This window comes from Podarcis pityusensis, assembly GCF_964106645.2.
Source record: "Podarcis pityusensis genome assembly, chromosome: 5".
Lineage (NCBI taxonomy): Eukaryota > Metazoa > Chordata > Lepidosauria > Squamata > Lacertidae > Podarcis > Podarcis pityusensis.
The window spans coordinates 72,328,051-72,345,810 of record NC_138032.1 but is presented as its reverse complement, the minus strand read 5'-3'; the positions used below and the strand labels follow the sequence as shown (position 1 = coordinate 72,345,810).

The 17,760-nt window shown below is 39.4% G+C and overlaps 1 protein-coding gene across 14 annotated transcripts in view; it reads right to left on the bottom strand.

The window, feature by feature from the left end:
* Positions 1-17,760, bottom strand: part of CTNNA3 (catenin alpha 3) — a 570,905-nt gene that overhangs the window by 455,763 nt on the left and 97,382 nt on the right. For all 14 annotated transcript variants that reach the window (XR_013986138.1, XR_013986139.1, XM_081004919.1 and 11 more), the window contains 2 exons: positions 8,468-8,731; positions 1,298-1,501 (listed from right to left, as the gene is read on the bottom strand). Coding sequence is in view for 12 of the 14 variants with exons in the window: in XM_081004919.1 (XP_080861045.1) it covers positions 1,298-1,501; positions 8,468-8,731 (468 nt within the window). In the remaining 2 variants the exon portion in view is untranslated. The remainder of the gene's footprint in view (positions 1-1,297; positions 1,502-8,467; positions 8,732-17,760) is intronic.

The following is a 17,760-nucleotide window of genomic DNA, read 5'->3' as shown; positions in this document are numbered from 1 at the left end:
AAGAACGCAACCCGCATCTGCGCACGCGCAGGTCGCGATTCGCCGCTTCTGTGCATGCGTGTGACATCATTTTGCGTGTCTGCGCATGTGCGAGCAACGAAACCCGGAAGTAACCCTTTCCGGTACTTCTGGGTCGCCGCGGAACGCAACCTGAAAATGCACAACCTGAAGCAAACCTAACATGACGTATGACTGTAGTTGTATCTTTGCCATTACAGAAAATAATCAGTAAGTAACTATGGCATTCATTCAGCCACATTAACAATACATGTTCTATCTGGGTGAAGAATCCCATTTTCCCAATTTGAATATGAAGAATATTCAATAGAGGAAGGATACCTGGATTCTGTGCAACAAATAACTGAAATAATTGTACTAGAAATAATCACACATTTTTCTCTGTTTACCCATCTTCCTTTCCTGTTTTCCCTATTGTTTTCATCTTATTAAATTCATATATATTGTAGATATTTCTCTATAGCTATGATAAAATACTGAAAGCACTACATGATCAATAAAGCTTTGGGGGGGGGGGACCTGAGAGAACACATAGCGTCAATAGTTTGTACACCTGAGAAGAAAGTAAAAGAATATCATGTCTCAACATGAATACCATTAGCTACGCAACAAAACTCATTCCCACATTGTCTTCTGAATAAGAGTAAGATATCTATCTGTTCAACACAGAGGTTATGTTTCCAAATCAAACACTGGATGAAGTAGTTCTGTCTAGTAGCGTTGCTGGTATTTGTTTTATCTCTTTACTGCCAGTAACATTCACTATAGTAGTGGTTCAATCAAAAGTCTACCTCCAACATCTAAGCATTGTCTTTTCAGAATACATTATAAACATTTCAGATTTGTGAATCTAAGACTTTCCCCTACTAAACACTGGCCCCTTAAGATCACTCTTGACATACTGCTATTTTTAAAAGTAACCACATGTACCAGGAAAATGTTTACAGAATAATAATCACAGATATCTTATTTCTAATGTTCTGAGAAAACAAGAAGGCTAAAAAAAATAAATTACTTACCATCTCCTTTTCTGTTGACTTTTGCAAAAATGGCACCATAGAGCAGCATGGGTTAAGGTCGACTTTGTACATATACAACATATTAAGTATTATTCTGAGAATCAGCAGTATATAAATACCTTTCAGAAAACTTTGACTAAGCTTTATTTTCAAAGTACTACTCAGTAGACACCAATAACTATTGGACTACCTTCATATAAGCAGCAGTGCAGAAAACAGTGACAAACAGCAAGAGTGGGTGGAGTAAAACATTCACTTACATTATTCATGTACTCTGAAAGAAGATCTTGGAGGGCTTGGCGAATAGCATTGCACTCCGTGATAATGCGCTCACGGTGAATATCACGTGTGCAAGAAGAATCTGCTAACAAAGCAGCACCACTGATAATTCCTTCTAAACGCTTTTCTAGCGATGGCCTTATTTTGTCTTCCTTCACAGTAAGAGGATCCAAGACAACCAGATTCTATAGGGAAAGATAAAAAGGGGGCAATAAGAAGAGTACTCATGCTCACACTGGTCTTCTTGAACACATAGCTGGAATGCATATATCATATCCCCAGTGTAACCATCCTACTGTTTGAATCTTGAGAATCTTCATCTCTGAAGGACAGCAAGAAATTCAAAGCAAAGTTGTACATTTATATGGTTCTCAAGCAAAGATCTTGTCCATTGGGTACATTACAATACATGCAATAGATGGCTGCAAAATGCCCATTGGCAGACAACCAGGGCAGACCAATTGTATTATCTGTTTATGCGCTGGCCAGGGCCAGCCCACAGCAAGGTGAGGTGACTGCCTCAGGTGGCAGGATCCGCTGGGGCAGCAGATCCTGATGTCAATTTTTCTTCCTCCCCTGTTCCTGATGTAGCTCTTCCCTAACCCTTTCTTCTCTAGCAGGGAGGGGAGGTGCCATTTTGTTGTCCACCTCAGATGCCAGAATGTCTTGAGTGCTAGTTACCTTAGAAAACCTGGAGTGTCAGTGCATATAATATGCATATAATATGTGAGATTTGCTCAGATTTTTAGCAGAATGGGGTGGGGGGTGGGGGTGTAATAATCCACTTCTCATCAATAGCAAGATAGGAATTAGCTCAACACTGAGATTTATTTATTTTTTAAGCCCATCCCTACTCACACCCTGTCTCTTCTCTCCCTTGAATGACCCTGTGTCATTCAAACCCCATGGCCCACAGAGCAGTTATTGCTGAATGAAGTATAATAAATGTGGCAGAAAGCACAATCTGGTTTCTCCTGCATATGAAGAATTAGATTACTATAGGCAGAGGTTTTCAACTTTTTTGAGTCCACAGCTCCCTTGACCAACTACATTCTTTCAGCAGCATCCCTGTGGGGCTCAGGAGCCCAGTTATGTCACCTCTCACCTGCAGAGCTGGCAGCCTCTCACCTTTTGAACACCCTCCCTTGTGGAGTGTTCCCTCAGCCTCCTCTTCTCCCTTTTCCTTGTGAGTCCTCCAGGCAGCCACTGCTGCCACCCTGGTCTCCGGGCTGCTCCCCCTGCCCCAAAGAGAGGTGCCTCCTCACACTGCCCCACAGGGACCTGGGAAGCAGCTTGAGGAGCTTGCAGCCAGGGCTGCTACAGCAAATGGCTGTGCAAGACTTTGGGAGGCAGAGATGCAAGAGGGCATGGCTCACTGGTTGAAACCCCCTGCCCTATGTTAATTTTATGTTTGAAAACTGCCCTGAGAACTTATAGTTGATGGTGCACTAAATACATTCCTAAAATAAAGTAAAATAAATTGGCCTCAAAGATGATGATGGATTCCTAGCCCAGTTCCTTTTATCAAATGACAAACTCTGATGTGAAATTCCTCTTCATAGTTTGATCATGGGGCAGATAAAGGAACTGGCCTCAGAAATACTTTTCCATGGATGCTAACTTGCAGAAGTAGTTTTATAAATTAGTATAATTATCTATTTTAATATATTTTTATACTGCTTACCATTACAAGTAAATCTCAAAGTAGTATGTAAAGACAGAACTAAAATACATTAAAACAATTTCAATAAAAATGTTACAGATATCATCAATAATAAAAAGCAGTAGTAGCAACAATAAATATCATTTCAGCTTCTGCATGCATCTGACCCCTCCATTTTCTTCCAATAAATGTTGCTCTTGCTGCAAGTGGGGCATCTTTAAATGGGAAATTCAGGAGTTCTCCTGCCACTATTCCATGCATTTAAGTGATCCTGAGCCCTCTCAATAAGGCAAGACATATGCAAATAAATGCTGGTGATCTACTGCTTGGGATTTGAGGGTTAAGTGTTTGAAGAAAAAAATTAATGAAATGGATTGTGCATTCTGTAAAGTGAGGTTTGTTTAACTAGAAATTTTTGAATGAATACATCAAGATTCTCTCTGTGTGTATGAAATTCCTTTATCTGAAAATGGAATAATGTTGCTTTGTTTATCCAAAAGCATTATCAATTTCATAATATCTAATTTAAGCAAATCACTTTCCTAACTCACGATAATGGCAACAGACATTAGAAATTCATCAAACTATTACATTTCTTTCTTTCTTTTTCTTTTTTCAGCACCCTCTTCTCACAGCAGGGTGAGTTTGCCTGATTGCAAAGGGAAATCACACATGAGAGAGAACTCTTCTGGGAGTCTTTTTCTAACTACAATACGAATTCATGAAAATTAGCAGTATTTAATTAAGCAAGAAATATCTTTTTCTGTGACTTCTTTCAGAGAGGAAAATGAAGCAACTGCAGCAACGAAAGCTTAATTTGGGGTTGTGTGGGGTATTTTGAGGAACTATGTACTATAATGAAAACAAACACATTTGTAGAAATGTCTGAATGAACAAACTAAATTTCAAAATGCTGGCCCAGCTCTTGCACCTGGTTGGCCTTGTGAGTGAGGCCCACCCCACCTGGAATGTCCAGTGTGGCCAGAGGTGGGTGGTACCAGCTGCCCATCCACTCCCCTGTCCACACAAGAAGATGACGGCCTCCCAGGACCAACCGTAACTTTATGGAGACAGAGAAAGCTATATTTAAACTCTGACTTTTTTCATATAATCTAACTTTCCATTTTGATGTGATCAAATGGGTCACCTTCCACATAGTTGTTCCTTAGTGGATTCTGACCAAACATCAGCATCAATGAAGCCAAATCTATGAGAAGAGTGCATTCATCTTCTAAAGAGATGGCTGTCAGTGGGTTGAGAGGCAAAAGAATTAGAGTAACTTTAGAAGGTTTCGGCATTTCAAAAGTTTGAGAAACATCAGCATGGGTCAAATCTTTTTCTAAAAAAAACCTAGACTTAAGAAACTGCTCTCAGCAAATATGTACCGAGAGGCTTGTGATAAAGTTTTATTCAAAATGGCTGTCATCTGAAACAACCAGCAGCTAAAATGGTGTAGGAAGATAAAACTAAAAAGCTGAAATGAGCAGGCCTTTCTATTGCCCTCTTATTTCCATCAAATATCTTAAGCTAGCAAAATCTCAAGAATATTATAACCAAGACACTGCTACAAGGTACATCAAATCATTAAGCTCCGTTAACAAATTATTAAATAATTACACTTGCCCACTCTAATGTACAGAGTTTGTGGATGAGATTTTGCAGGCTGTCCCAACTTTAGATTTCAGTATATATGTTGCTATTATTTTTCAAGGAATTGGTCTACATCATATGCTTATGCCCTGCTTCCTTACTCTGGATTGTGAATGCAGATTGACATTCCAAAGAGAAAGCATTCCTATTAGAGGTACTGCCAAGGCCCGTCCTTCAACCATAATTGTTGATCTGTGATTTGCAGTCTGAGTCCCTTCACTTGCAATTCTAATGTTCCATTCTAATGTTGATAATTTTGGTAGAGCTAGGCAATCCATTAAAAACCATACTGACAAAGTGAAGGAGAACAGAGAAAATGGGTGGTATTCAACTTAAAAAAAAAAAAAAAACTAGGCCCACTGAAATTGATGAACATGACTAAGTTAGGTCAATTAATTTCTGTGGGTCTACTGTGAGTAAAAGTAGACCACCCAATGTTTTTTAAAAAAATATTCAAAATTCTCAACTTACTTAAAAATAATAATAATTATATATAGTATGACCAAATGCTGCAGTGGTGATCATCTTAGGTACATAAATTCATTTTATATTAGTTCACCTGGGCATCCATAATTTCAACACAAGAAAGTGATGTTTGATTCATGATATGGTGTTTTAATTCTTACTACAACTTCTATCAAATCTCTATGTTTCCTTCATTAAAAAAAAAAAGAACTGAGGGTGGAGGAAGACTGAAGATAAAGAGCCATCTTATTATCCAATTGAGCTTACCAACAGAAATCTGATATGTGCTGGGCAACTTGCATTGATGAGTTTAAAGGGAGCAGTAACGAAATCAATACAAATGAGTGAGCATTTGCAGTAGACAGATCTGATCAAACAGATTTTTTAATCTGTCCTGCCTGAGTGCTTCATGCGTTTTGCTCCTGTAGAATTAATGGTGTGGTAAGAAGATATTAGATTTAAATGGAATGCTTAGCTACAGACTTTTCCACCAAGTTTCCAGTTTTATACATCATCTGAAATACTTGTAACAGCGCCACTCTAACTTGGTTTCACTTCAGATTAGAGACATCGACAAAACTCTCTCTCCGAAAAGAAATTGGAGGGGGCCTCCTTAACATCCTCCTCAAAGAAAAGATTAGCTTTTTTAAGCCCCTGAATTCTTCGCCATTTTTGACTGAAGTCTAAGCTGGAGAAGGATTGACATCTTGGACCCCAGCAAGGTTTTTCTCCCTGTCCTATAGAAGCTAATGGAGTGGCTCTGCTCCATTAGCTTGCAAGGAGTGAGGACTCTACAGAGTCCACCTTAAGGGTCACTCCTGCACCCACAAATCCCCCCCCCCAAAAAAACCCCAATGCTATTTAATGAACTGTCTTAACTCCCATTAGCTTGCTTTGGGGGTGGAAAAACCCCCAAAGGTAAGGGGAGAACCAGCCACTGAGGATAAGTAGGGGGTTTCTCCCTCACACCGCCTCCGCTTTTTGCCACTGCAGCATCTTTTCCCATACAACCACAGGAATTAATGGCACCATTTGTTCCTGTGGGGCTGGGAAGGCAACACAACAGAGGCCAAATCCTGAGGTAGTGGGAGATGGCCACACACTCCTTTAGTCCTACAAGTATATTTGTCCTGCCCCCATTAGAACCACCTCATCTGATTTCACAGACAAGGAAGCTGCTACAGGTGAATCAGGAACCATATGTCCAGGTCCTTTGTACAGGGGATCGAGAAAGAACTGTCTATCTGTCATTCCTTTCCCTCTGCTTCAGATGGCTATGATGCCATTTCTCAAGAGATGCTGGAGGTAACTGGGGCACTGCTGGAGCTAGGAGGTGCCACAAGGTCTTCAAGTTATCAGGGTCTTCATCACAGAAGTAGTCTTCTTGGCTCAGGCCTATGAATTATCTCATCTTACCTCCTGGTCCACACATTGATATCTCCACATATGTCATTTGAATAGGGCTATGAACATACAAAACAGCTATGATTCCCAAGAACATGCTCAACTTTTTAAAATTGTCGTAGGAAGAGCTATGGTATAGCCATGCTTCCCTAAGATGGCTGACTAAATCAACACATTGCAAGCGTTTCTAGACCTGTTGAAGTCTCCCTCTTACACAGCTAGCTGGAATGCAGTACAGTAACTGACCATCTAATGGGGGATTTAAGTTTCAGTTATTACACATTTAGTATTATACTTTTTATTACAGTCACAACTATATCGTATTGTTAGAATGTATTGTAAGCCTAAAGCTTTGGGAAGTATTCAGACTCACTTCAGCTTTTGCCCAAGTATAAATCCTAACTTTCCATACTGTATATGAATGATATTAAGAAAGCTTCCAGACAGTACTTGTTGAGTAAGCTCTTTCAAATATTTCCAGACTATAAACATTTAATGAGATTGGCTCCCAACAGACTGTTTACTACATCCATTTATTTCATTGTACTTTATTTATAGTGCAGAAGATAGAGCAAAGGTTGTTTCAGGTTCTTATCCAATGCCATTTGCCCATAAATAAAGAAAAATGAAACAATTTAATTCTCAAACATTCATAAAAGGTTAGATACTCAATAAATTTTGCTTTATCTAACTCACTCAGCCTAAGGTACCATTTGCACTACTTGTGTTAAAGAAATATAGAAAAAGTCTATGAACGAGAAGACATTTAACAATATAATCTAAGCCCAGGATCCAAAAATGTATATATGGGTGCTCTGCTTATACACAGAGGCAGCCCCCCAACTCCTTGAACACCTCCCCCTCAAACAAAGCACACCATTAAGGATAGTGACCTGTTGCTAGAAGTAGGTTCCCTCCCTCCACAATATGTGAGAAGCATATTTTAATATATTTAGTATATTTTAACTTGCATTGTGCAAAAATGATCATGTATTGCCCCATAAACACATATTTCAGATGGTTCAAAATGCAGCAGCCTATTAATTGGCTGGAGCTGGTTAATGGGAGACTATAATACCCAGGCAGAAAGAACTATATTGGCTCCAATTTGTTCTGACGCACAATTCAAAATATTAGTTTTGATCTTTAAAGGCCTAAATTATCTTGATCTAGAATTATCTTGGCCCAAGAATTGCCTCCTCCTATTTGAACATGCCTCCATGCTCTAAAATGGGTCACCAAAAAGGTCCCTCCTCCAAATCCCATCTCTTTCTGAGCTCATACTGATGTGGGCAAGAGTAAAGTCTTTCAAACAGTGGAACCTTCCTTGTAGACCCCTTTGCCCAAGAAAGCCCAGTAGCGTAGCTTCATTTTCACATTTGGGGGGAAATATATATGAAAACTTTTATTATTCAGAGCATTTTTGGATAAATTGTTGTTAAATAGTAAGAAGGTGTGAGACAAATTTGCTACTGTGAATTTTTGAGATATCTATCTGTTGCCATTATGTCACCTTTTGTTGCTTTTGGTTTAAAAGATTGAGATTTAATTGGGTAGTTGATTGTCTTGATGTTTAATTGTCAATTTATTGCTGTTTTCATGGAGGCATTTGTCATTTGTAAAATTAGTCAATGGGCTCTATCAATGCTATAGTACTGGGGTACCTATTGTGATACCCACCAGATGTTGTGGACTACAAGTCCCATCATTCCTTGAGGCGGATGGTCCACACTGACTATCCCCTGCTTTAGTAGATACCATGTTTACACCTGATCCCTAGGTCGCAGGTCACAATCACTCACCAAAACAAATCAGCCAGGCTGGAAGTGTGTCTGAGAACTGCTATGAAACTGATCACACATAGGTCAGTAAGATTTGGTTTTCTGGTATGCTACTTTCCACAAGCACATCATTTAAAATAAATTAGGTCATTTTACAGAGTGTGCTACAGTGCTACACATTCACCTACCTCAAATTCATCAAGGGCACTTCCAAGAGTAGCAGACTGTGATGTCGACTGAACCTTTTGATTTCCAATTCCTTGAGAAGCATTGGAAATGACATCAAGAGCATTCTGTATTTCATTACAAACAGAGTCCTTGCTGGCTGCAAGAGATGAAATGTCTGAATGTTCCAAACAAGCAGAGCAAATTGAATGGAGAAGAGATGAATTTTCCTTCAGAGAAGCACGTGCTGCTGCAATGTCATCGCGTTGATTGTTGGATTTTAAATCCTGTCAAGAAAATCATACATATGGGGATTATTACTATTATTATTTCAACTTAAATACTGGCAAGCAGTGTAGCAACACATTATTTCAATTTGTTCTGTATCTACTAAAGAAAGAAAGAGAGAGAAATTCAATAAAGATTTATTAACTGTGTATTCTCCGGCAGCACGTTTTGCTGCTCGTTTATAACATGCCTAGGATGAAATGGAAAGAAATGAATTCTAGCTCAAGAGGAAAGAAATATTTTTGTGTTTGTTTGTTTTTCAGAGTGCCTGGAATAGTTCAGTCCACAGTAATTGTTCACTGCCCTTAAGAACCCATGAACTGCCTTTCTGGATCATGTAGCCTGAATATCTTCTCAGGCTAGCTGCCCACCAGGATTTCCCAAGTAGGGCATGGCAGAGCGAAAAATAGCCACCTCCTATTGCTTGCATGCAGTATCTGACAATCAGAGTTCACCCCCACAGCAGCCTTCTCTAACCCCTATGCTGTAGGAGCCAAAATCTGCAGAACAAGACAACTGCCCTTTAAAAGCACAGGCAGATCTGACGAAGGTCTCAGGCTTGTCCACCTTGCTGAAGCAATAGCCTTCCTTGTGAGAGAACATGCTATCATAATGCTCTGTCAAAGGTGCTGCTTCTGACCTGTTGAAGCCAGACCCTACAGGATCTGCCTTGATCTGACGTTACTAAACATGACTTTGTCTTACTTGACCTAATTTCACTGCATATGACTCTACCTTACTTTCCCGTACACTTTACTGCCAGTAGGTGCCACTGTTCTGTTCCACTTCCCTTGTGAGCCTGGAAACAGCCCAAACAGGACAATAATTTATTTTAAATTGTCTTAAGAAATGGAAATGTTTTAACTGTGGTTGAATTAGTGTTGCACACAGGCCCCATATCCTGTTTCAACCACATCATTGAAGAATATACTGTATCAGCCCAGCAACAGACAGGAAACTCTTTTTCAATAGCAACTTAAAACACTAAATGCTTAGTAGAAGGAGGAACAATGAATTTGTTTGTCCACGATGATATAATTTTACAGTTTCCAGTAGTATGCATTTGGATCCCACGTCGAATGTAACACCATAAAGTGTTGTTTGTTTTTTAAAAATGCAACAAACAGAAACAGTAGGAATATAATCAGAAGCTACAGGTCATGGCTTCAAGTTTCTCATTTCAAAGAACAATCATAAGCACAACAGAAGCATTTTCATGAAAGTTCTGCATGTTTCAGGTAATGCATATGGGTTAATGAGTATGCAAACAATGCAACACAATCCAATGCTATATTCTGCCCAGTCAAGGAAATATATTAATTTTCCACTGGAAGTACTTGTCACTATGTAAAGAACAGAATTATTTATAGCACTTTTTGAGTGTTCAAAGTCCTTCACAAACCTATTAATCCAGGCTACTGTGCTGACCAGATTGCTAGCGCCAGCTGCTCAGTTTAAGCACAATGGAGAATCATCATACCCATTCTCTAGGATTCCTAGCTATTCATGAACCTGATCCTGATTGATCTCAGTACCCTAAGTAGGTCAGTTTGTTGACCTCATCTTGCAAATAGTGAGGTTCATTTAATCCAACCTAATAGGTTCACGGCTGAGGTGAGATTTGAATCTGAAGCACTAGCAGAAATAGTTCAAGATACTATAGTACCAAGAGTACAAGATGTACAATAATCAAAACTAGAAAAAATAGAGTGAGCAAGGAAACTGAGAAAAGAAAGAACCGACATTTTTAAGGAGCAAAACGTTGGCTACCACTATATAACACATTCTAAACAGAGAACAATAAAATATAACTTTAAGAAGATTCCTGGAGAAAAAAGCACCCAAGGTTAGCACTTGTAGCTGCACAAAACATCCTGGGATTTGTAATTATGAACTAGAGCATGCTGGCATCTCATCTTAAATAAAAAGCTCAAAAAAGCAGCATGTTTATTTTTCTAGTAACACAAAGAAAATAAATTCCCTGAGCTTATTTCTACTTTGCAACTCAATTCCTATTCAGCCACATTTTACAAATATAGCAAAAGGGCAGGAAAAGTGGGGGTTGTCTTTTATTTTTTAAAAAAATATTATTATCGTTTAGATTTTTGTGTACCATTTCTATCCTCTGCCATAAAATCCCTAATAAATGCAGCTTAATTACTGTCTAACAACGGTATGAAGGTTAATTATACTTGCACATGCCTCAAGATCCATTAATATTTTTCCTTGCAGCTTTTTCCTATTTCCCCACACACAACTGTATAATTTTCATGTAATTCACATTTTGAGAATTTGTTGCAGGGAGTATGAATAAAAACAGTCCTGGAAGGGCTGTAGCTCAATGGTAAAGCATTTGTTTTGCATGCAAATCGCCCCAGACTCGTTGCCTTGCATCTCCAGGTAGGTCTGGGAAAGAGCCTATTTGATGCACTTGAAAGACACTGCTGTTATAAACAATGGGTAGCTAGATAGATCAGTATCTGTCTGCTAAAAGGGGGGGGGGGATAGGCTAGAGCTCTCCATTAATGGCTGTATGAACAGAAACAATCCCTTAAAATGAAAATATTGTTTCATATCTTCCACCTCTGTGAAATCTGCAAGTCCAGTGAATTCAGATTACACATAAAAACCAGGTGGAATGAAAACTAGTTTATAGGAATGACACTTTGTGATGGTGCTCATTTGGGGCCATATCAGATTAGAATCAATGTGGCAGGTCTTGGAAGAGGATACCAGATGTGGCAGTACTGGAAAGCAATACTTTTCCAGCATGCTATCTACAAACAGCTTGAAGTACAATCAAGAAACGTGTAACCTATTCTAACTGCAAAAGGAAGGAAGATATAAGATTACAGTGGTACCTCTGGTTACATACTTAATTTGTTCCGGAGGTCTGTTCTTAACCTGAAACCATTAACCTGAGGTACCACTTTAGCTAATGGGGCCTCCCGCTGCCGCCACCACGCAATTTCTGTTCTCATCCTGAGGTAATGTTCTTAACCCGAGGTACTACTTCCGGGTTAGCAGAGTCTGTAACCCGAGGTGTTTGTAACCCAAGGTACCATGTATATAGAAACTATATTCTGGTGATCAGATTTCAAGTTACATGAAGCATAGCCCAAAATCAGTTACCAGGAAAAGCATTTGTGACAACTTTACCAAGTTGTAAATGTGAGTTCTTATTAAATTACAGTCATGATCCACCTCTCAAGTTATCAGCAATCATGCTAAGAATTATATTAAAGGAGATGGCTCTGCTGGCTGGATTGTTTATATTTACTAGAACCCTTTAAAAAAAAAGAAACCAATATCTTACTTGTTCCTTGGTAAAAGAGGTAAATTAATCCGTCTTTTTAAACATGCATCTAGCTAGGGATAGTTTGCAGCCAGTATGGCATATAATTGCCATTCTGCATCATATTACTGCTCCACAGATATATTATTCACCAGGAAGTATCATATGAGCTTAAGCTAATGTGTGTTTCCAAATACACCATCAAAGGGGTGATGAGATAGTATATAGTGGAAAGTGGATTTTATATCTATCCAAGAACCTGAATACTGTTGCACGCCACCACAGTCTTCAAGCGAGATTCCAGGGGTTCCAGGCACTTATCCATAGTTTGTGTTTCCTTTTGGAAATGAGGCACAGCAGAAACAATAGTGCCTTTATGATGTATGGTTTATTTACACATAATGGCGGTTCCCTCATTGCGAGAAGTAAGGTTACAGGGAACCAGGCAGAGGGCCTTCTCGGTAGTTGCGCCTGCCCTGTGGAACGCCCTCCCAGCAGATGTCAAGGCAATAAACAACTATTTTACTTTTAAAAGACAACTGAAGGCAGCCCTCTTTAGGGAAGTTTTTAATGTCTAATGCTGTATTGTTTTTAATATTCAGTTGGAAGTCGCCCGGAGTGGCTGGGGAGACCCAGCCAGATGGGCGGGGTATAAATAATAAATTATTATTATTATTATTATTATTATTATTATTATTATTATTATTATATACAACCTGAGCCTACAATGGAGGGGTTCACAGACTCATAATACTACCCTACTCCCCCCAAAAAACAGACACCTATCCCCAGATGTACAACAAACACCTTTCCTGGAGAAAAATCACAGACAGGTTAGCAAACACATTAGGATACACATTTTCAAAAACAGATAATAAAACCCAATTATTCCACATAACAGCATTAACTTTTTAAAACTTTAAGATGATTTTGAGCTTCACTACCACAACATTTCATTCTCATTTTGTTCTACATGAGTTCTCAGCACCATTTAGAAATTCAGATGGCCACTGAGGTTCCATGCTTCAGTTGGTGAAGTATTACACTTCGGAATTTTTCAATTTCTTATGCACACACCAGTTGCCACCCACAGGCATGTACATCATATCTACTTGTACTGAAATCAGAGAAAAGATTGTATTATCTGTTGTAACTTCAGCTTTTTTCATATGCATGGTGCACCAATTTCAGTCGGTGTATGTGTTTTGACTTGTTCTCAGATACTTTTAGTTTAATATTTTTAAGAAATCCAATTAGTAGCCTCTTATGGGATTAGTGTCATTTGGATTTGTCCTTCACCAATACCTTCACCAGTTTGTGGATCCATTCTACAATAAATCAGCTCAGACTCTTCAGGTATATAATCTTTCCTGGTCTTGGATGCAGTTTGATTCCAGTGAGCTGTTCTTAATACTTGGTCTAGATTCATGTGAAACTGTCAGGGTTGTAGAGACACACAACACATACAGAATAGATTTCACCCCACCCACCCCGATTATTTATTTATTTAGAATACATAAATTCCACTATATAGTTACAAGAGGCTCTCAAATATTCTTACCAAATAGTCTCTTAATGAAATCAAACTCAAACTAATACAAGGAGAACAGATGGCATTATGTCCATATGATGCCAGGCTGAATCTAGCATCTATTTCCTTGTCTTCCCTGATATTGTCCTTACACTATCACCTACTAGGCAGCAATTCCTATTGAGGTAATCTCAGACAAGGAAGTTGGGCCGAGCTCCTAGAACTCACTAAGCCCATTGTGGAAACAGTCTTCCATGTTATATTTGCAGCAGGGGTGGGCAACCTTTTCCTATCAATCCTCTGGGAAATCTGTTAGTGGGTGCATGCAAGCAGCGGGTGAGCCAGAACCAATGATGGGCAGAGTCAGGGACAAAAGCACTCCAATTGCTCTGGAATAAATGTTGCCTTGCTTCAATTTTCACATATGTACCTCAGATTAGAAATCCAAATCATATGCTGGTCTATTTAGTACTAAGCCCTACTGAGTTTGGTGGGGTTGCTCTCAAGTAAGTATATAGAGCATTGTTTAGTTCAGCAGACTATGTACCCACTATTCTGGAAAGCAAGTGAAAGTATTTACTTTTCTAAGTTTAGCATGCTATATACATGTTCATACATAAAAGATTCCCCCACCCCAAGTCATACAACTAGGAGAAAGGGGGAAATAAAATAAAATGCTGACCCTTCCAGTTGTTCTGAAACCACATAGAAAGGAGAGGGGGCTTTTAAAAGCCAGGAAATAAAATAGAAAGGAACATAAAGGAAGGAAATCTGATGGGATGGAAGAATGGGGTACTTTCAGATTGTGTCAGACACAGAAAATGAGTCAGGAGCCACAGGCTGTCCACTTGCTTATTAGCAATTGCCCATTTTAGAAACAGGTGTTTCTATTCTCCATTCTTCTTATCAAGTTTTATCTGCACTATATCTTCCTAAAAGCATAATCCTGTGTACTTCTCTATAAAATAAAGCAGCAAAATGGGCACCATTGTTGCTACAAAATGTGTGAGAGAAGAAGTTGCATTGAATACTGTAAGAAGCGCCGTTCCGTGCCCTATAAGCCCTGGACGCCTTTGCCCGGTGACACTGTGGCCCATGGATTGCAGCAAAATACTGGGGAAGGTTTTGCCCAGTATCTTCTCTGTGTGGTGGGCTCATGGGGAAAAGCTGTCTCATGAGCCCTTGCTGAAGAGGGGAGGGGAAAGCCTGTATAAGGCTGTTTCCCCTGGAACTCACAGCCATATTACCTGGTCTGACTCTGCACCCTGCTCCCCCAGTGAGACCTTGCTTGGTTTGCACCAAGGCGAGGTTCAACACTGGCCGACTCCCGTCGTACAGGTTTGGAGCGATCCAAACCCAGCGGATCCATTCCATCAACATGGGGCTTGTGGAATGATGAACTGATCCTGGGACCCAACACCATGCCAACTCTTGCCCTGCCTGCTGCTGTCAATAAAGATTTGGCCTGATTTTCACAACCCACCAACAGCAGAGAGAATGGAATTTATTCACATTATGAGAGAAATGACGGACGACATTGAGATGGTGGCTAAGCCTGCTCAGTGCTGCCAGGGATTCCAGTTACTGAAAATCACACCTGTTTCTGTTTCCTACAGGGAACTACCCTGGGCTCTGTTTCTTGTTCATGCTAGTATAAAGGAATGTTTCTTTAAAAATACAGTTTGTTAAGCAAGAGATTCAAATTACACTAATGAACACTAAAACTGATCTTCCAAAGTCAGCCTGGCATATGTTAAGATAATACATTAATGAAACCTGAACACGTTTTAAAGTGACATACAGTAAAACTAATGCAAAAGAATTTATTCAAACATGCTTATTAGGCTTCCAATTTTCCCTAACGTTGACAGGAGGCTTTTAAAACAAATATATATAAATCATAGCATTAAATGAAAAAAGCCTCAAATATTTAATAAGGGGAAATCATAAAAAGATGGAGCCCCTCTTTAAATATGAACTTAATAATAAATGACAGTCAAAAATGTGTTTTGTGTAACCAGAGAATATTTACAGGCTGCAAGACCATGAAGAAGGAAAAAAACTATCTTAAGCCCTTGAGTTCTGTACTGAATGTTAATGCATTTGTATATGATAGATTTAATATGAGAACCAAGAATAAATGACTTTCAACAGCTGCACTCTGGACCTATAAATCGCTCTTGGTACTGCAAAATCCATACAGAGGAAGAACAGCTGTATAATTTACAGCATCAGCATTTGTCAAGAAAAGCAGCTAGTACAGGTCCTTTTTCAGCTTCAGAAGGCACCTTCTTGGGGGGGGAGTGTTTGTGGAGAACATACTTGTATAATTATGAACAGCCTACTTGTATAAGTAAATAATTACATTTATTTAACTTTCACATTCCTACATACAGCATCCTCTTTAACCCTTAATAGATCTAAGTAAAATTCAAAGAGCATAAACACCATGGCAATTTTAATGCAATTTTAAAAGTGTGAAGCTAATTAGCATTTGCTTTATTATGCTTTGCCAGAGTTATGCTATAGTAAAATAGGAAGACCTATGCAACTTCACAGGGCACCAAAACCATGAGCTAACAGGTAAGACAGAGATTTGATGGGAGTTTCTTTCAACATATTTCCCCTATCTATTATCCCAAAGACAGGCCTAAAAGACACAGCCTGCATTCATATATCAGTTTCCTCAATGTTTAAAAATTACAGCTCCTTTGAATATTAACACATCTACTCCTCCCATATTTGATTTATTCAAGCAGATATTTTACCAACCCAAAGCTTTTAGCTTTTAAGATCTGTTTCACACATTTGGGCTAAATGAATGTGGTATTTACAGCATTTTCTAGGTACTAATTGTCTTATTATTTCTCAGCATTTAAACTATTGTTTCAATTCCTGCCTAAAAGCAAAGGAAACAGAAAGAGGACAATTTGCCTTAATTCCAATTCAAGCATTTGAAATCAAAATCAAAAATTTTCAAATACTTCAAAATTCACTTTGGCATTGGGACAGGAGATCTTTAATTCAGTTTCTCCCAACACTGTTGTCCTAATGTGGACCAGGCCTCACGCAACTGCTATGTGCATTAGGAGAAGCTCACATTCACTCCAATAGGAAATTCCATCTACAATGGAAATAAACAGACCCAGGACCCCTACCAACATCAGAGGAAAGGGTTAAGGTAAAGGTAAAGGGACCCCTGACCATTAGGTCCAGTTGTGACTGACTCTGGGGTTGCGGCGCTCATCTTGCTTTATTGGCCGATGGAGCCGGCGTACAGCTTCCGGGTCATGTGGCCAGCATGACTAAGCCGCTGCTGGCGAACCAGAGCAGAGCACGGAAACGCCATTTACCTTCCCGCCAGAGCGGTACCTGTTTATCTACTTGCACTTTGACATGCTTTCGAACTGCTAGGTTGGCAGGAGCAGGGACAGAGCAACGGGGCTCACCCCGTCGCGGGAATTCGAACCACCGACCTTCTGATTGGCAAGTCCTAGGCTCTGTGGTTTAACCCACAGCGCCACCCGCGTCCCTTGGGAAAGGGTTAAAGCACTGCTAAAGGTCACACCATGGTCTGCACCTGCAATTTATTTTTCAAAAGGCATTCAATAAATTGCTAATTGTATGGTGTATACTAGTTTCTCACCAAGATTGAAGAACTCTGGACTGAACCACTGCAGCTGCCTACATGTAAGAAACTAGTGCACCCAGGATTTGATTTGCTTTTACCATGGGGAAATATTCAGAAATATGAAACACACACACACACTGCTGTAGTCTGAGGCACAGTCCAGAATTCTACATCCTTATTTGGAGATTGTATGAAGCAGCTCTGAAACTTAACATTCAAAGCTATGCACCAAGGTTTTAATTCTGAAAATTCAACCGGATCTTGGATTGCAAAGTTTAATTTTTGTGCATCTTGGTATTTCAAATTCCTTTAAGCTCAGATGTTGTTAAGTTGTGGGGGAACATATCAGACGACACAACAGCTCTTCAAACAGCTCTTCAAACAGCTCTTGTTTATTCACAGGCCAGAACAGAACTGAACTGAAGGGTTCAGCCAGCCTGCTTATATAGAGCTCCACTAGAACACAACAGTAACCATTTTCTGTAACTATCCAATCACTGAACGTCACTTTTGATCCCTTATTTGCATATGTGGACCTGAACTATCTACAGTATCCCCCTGCTGGCCCAGG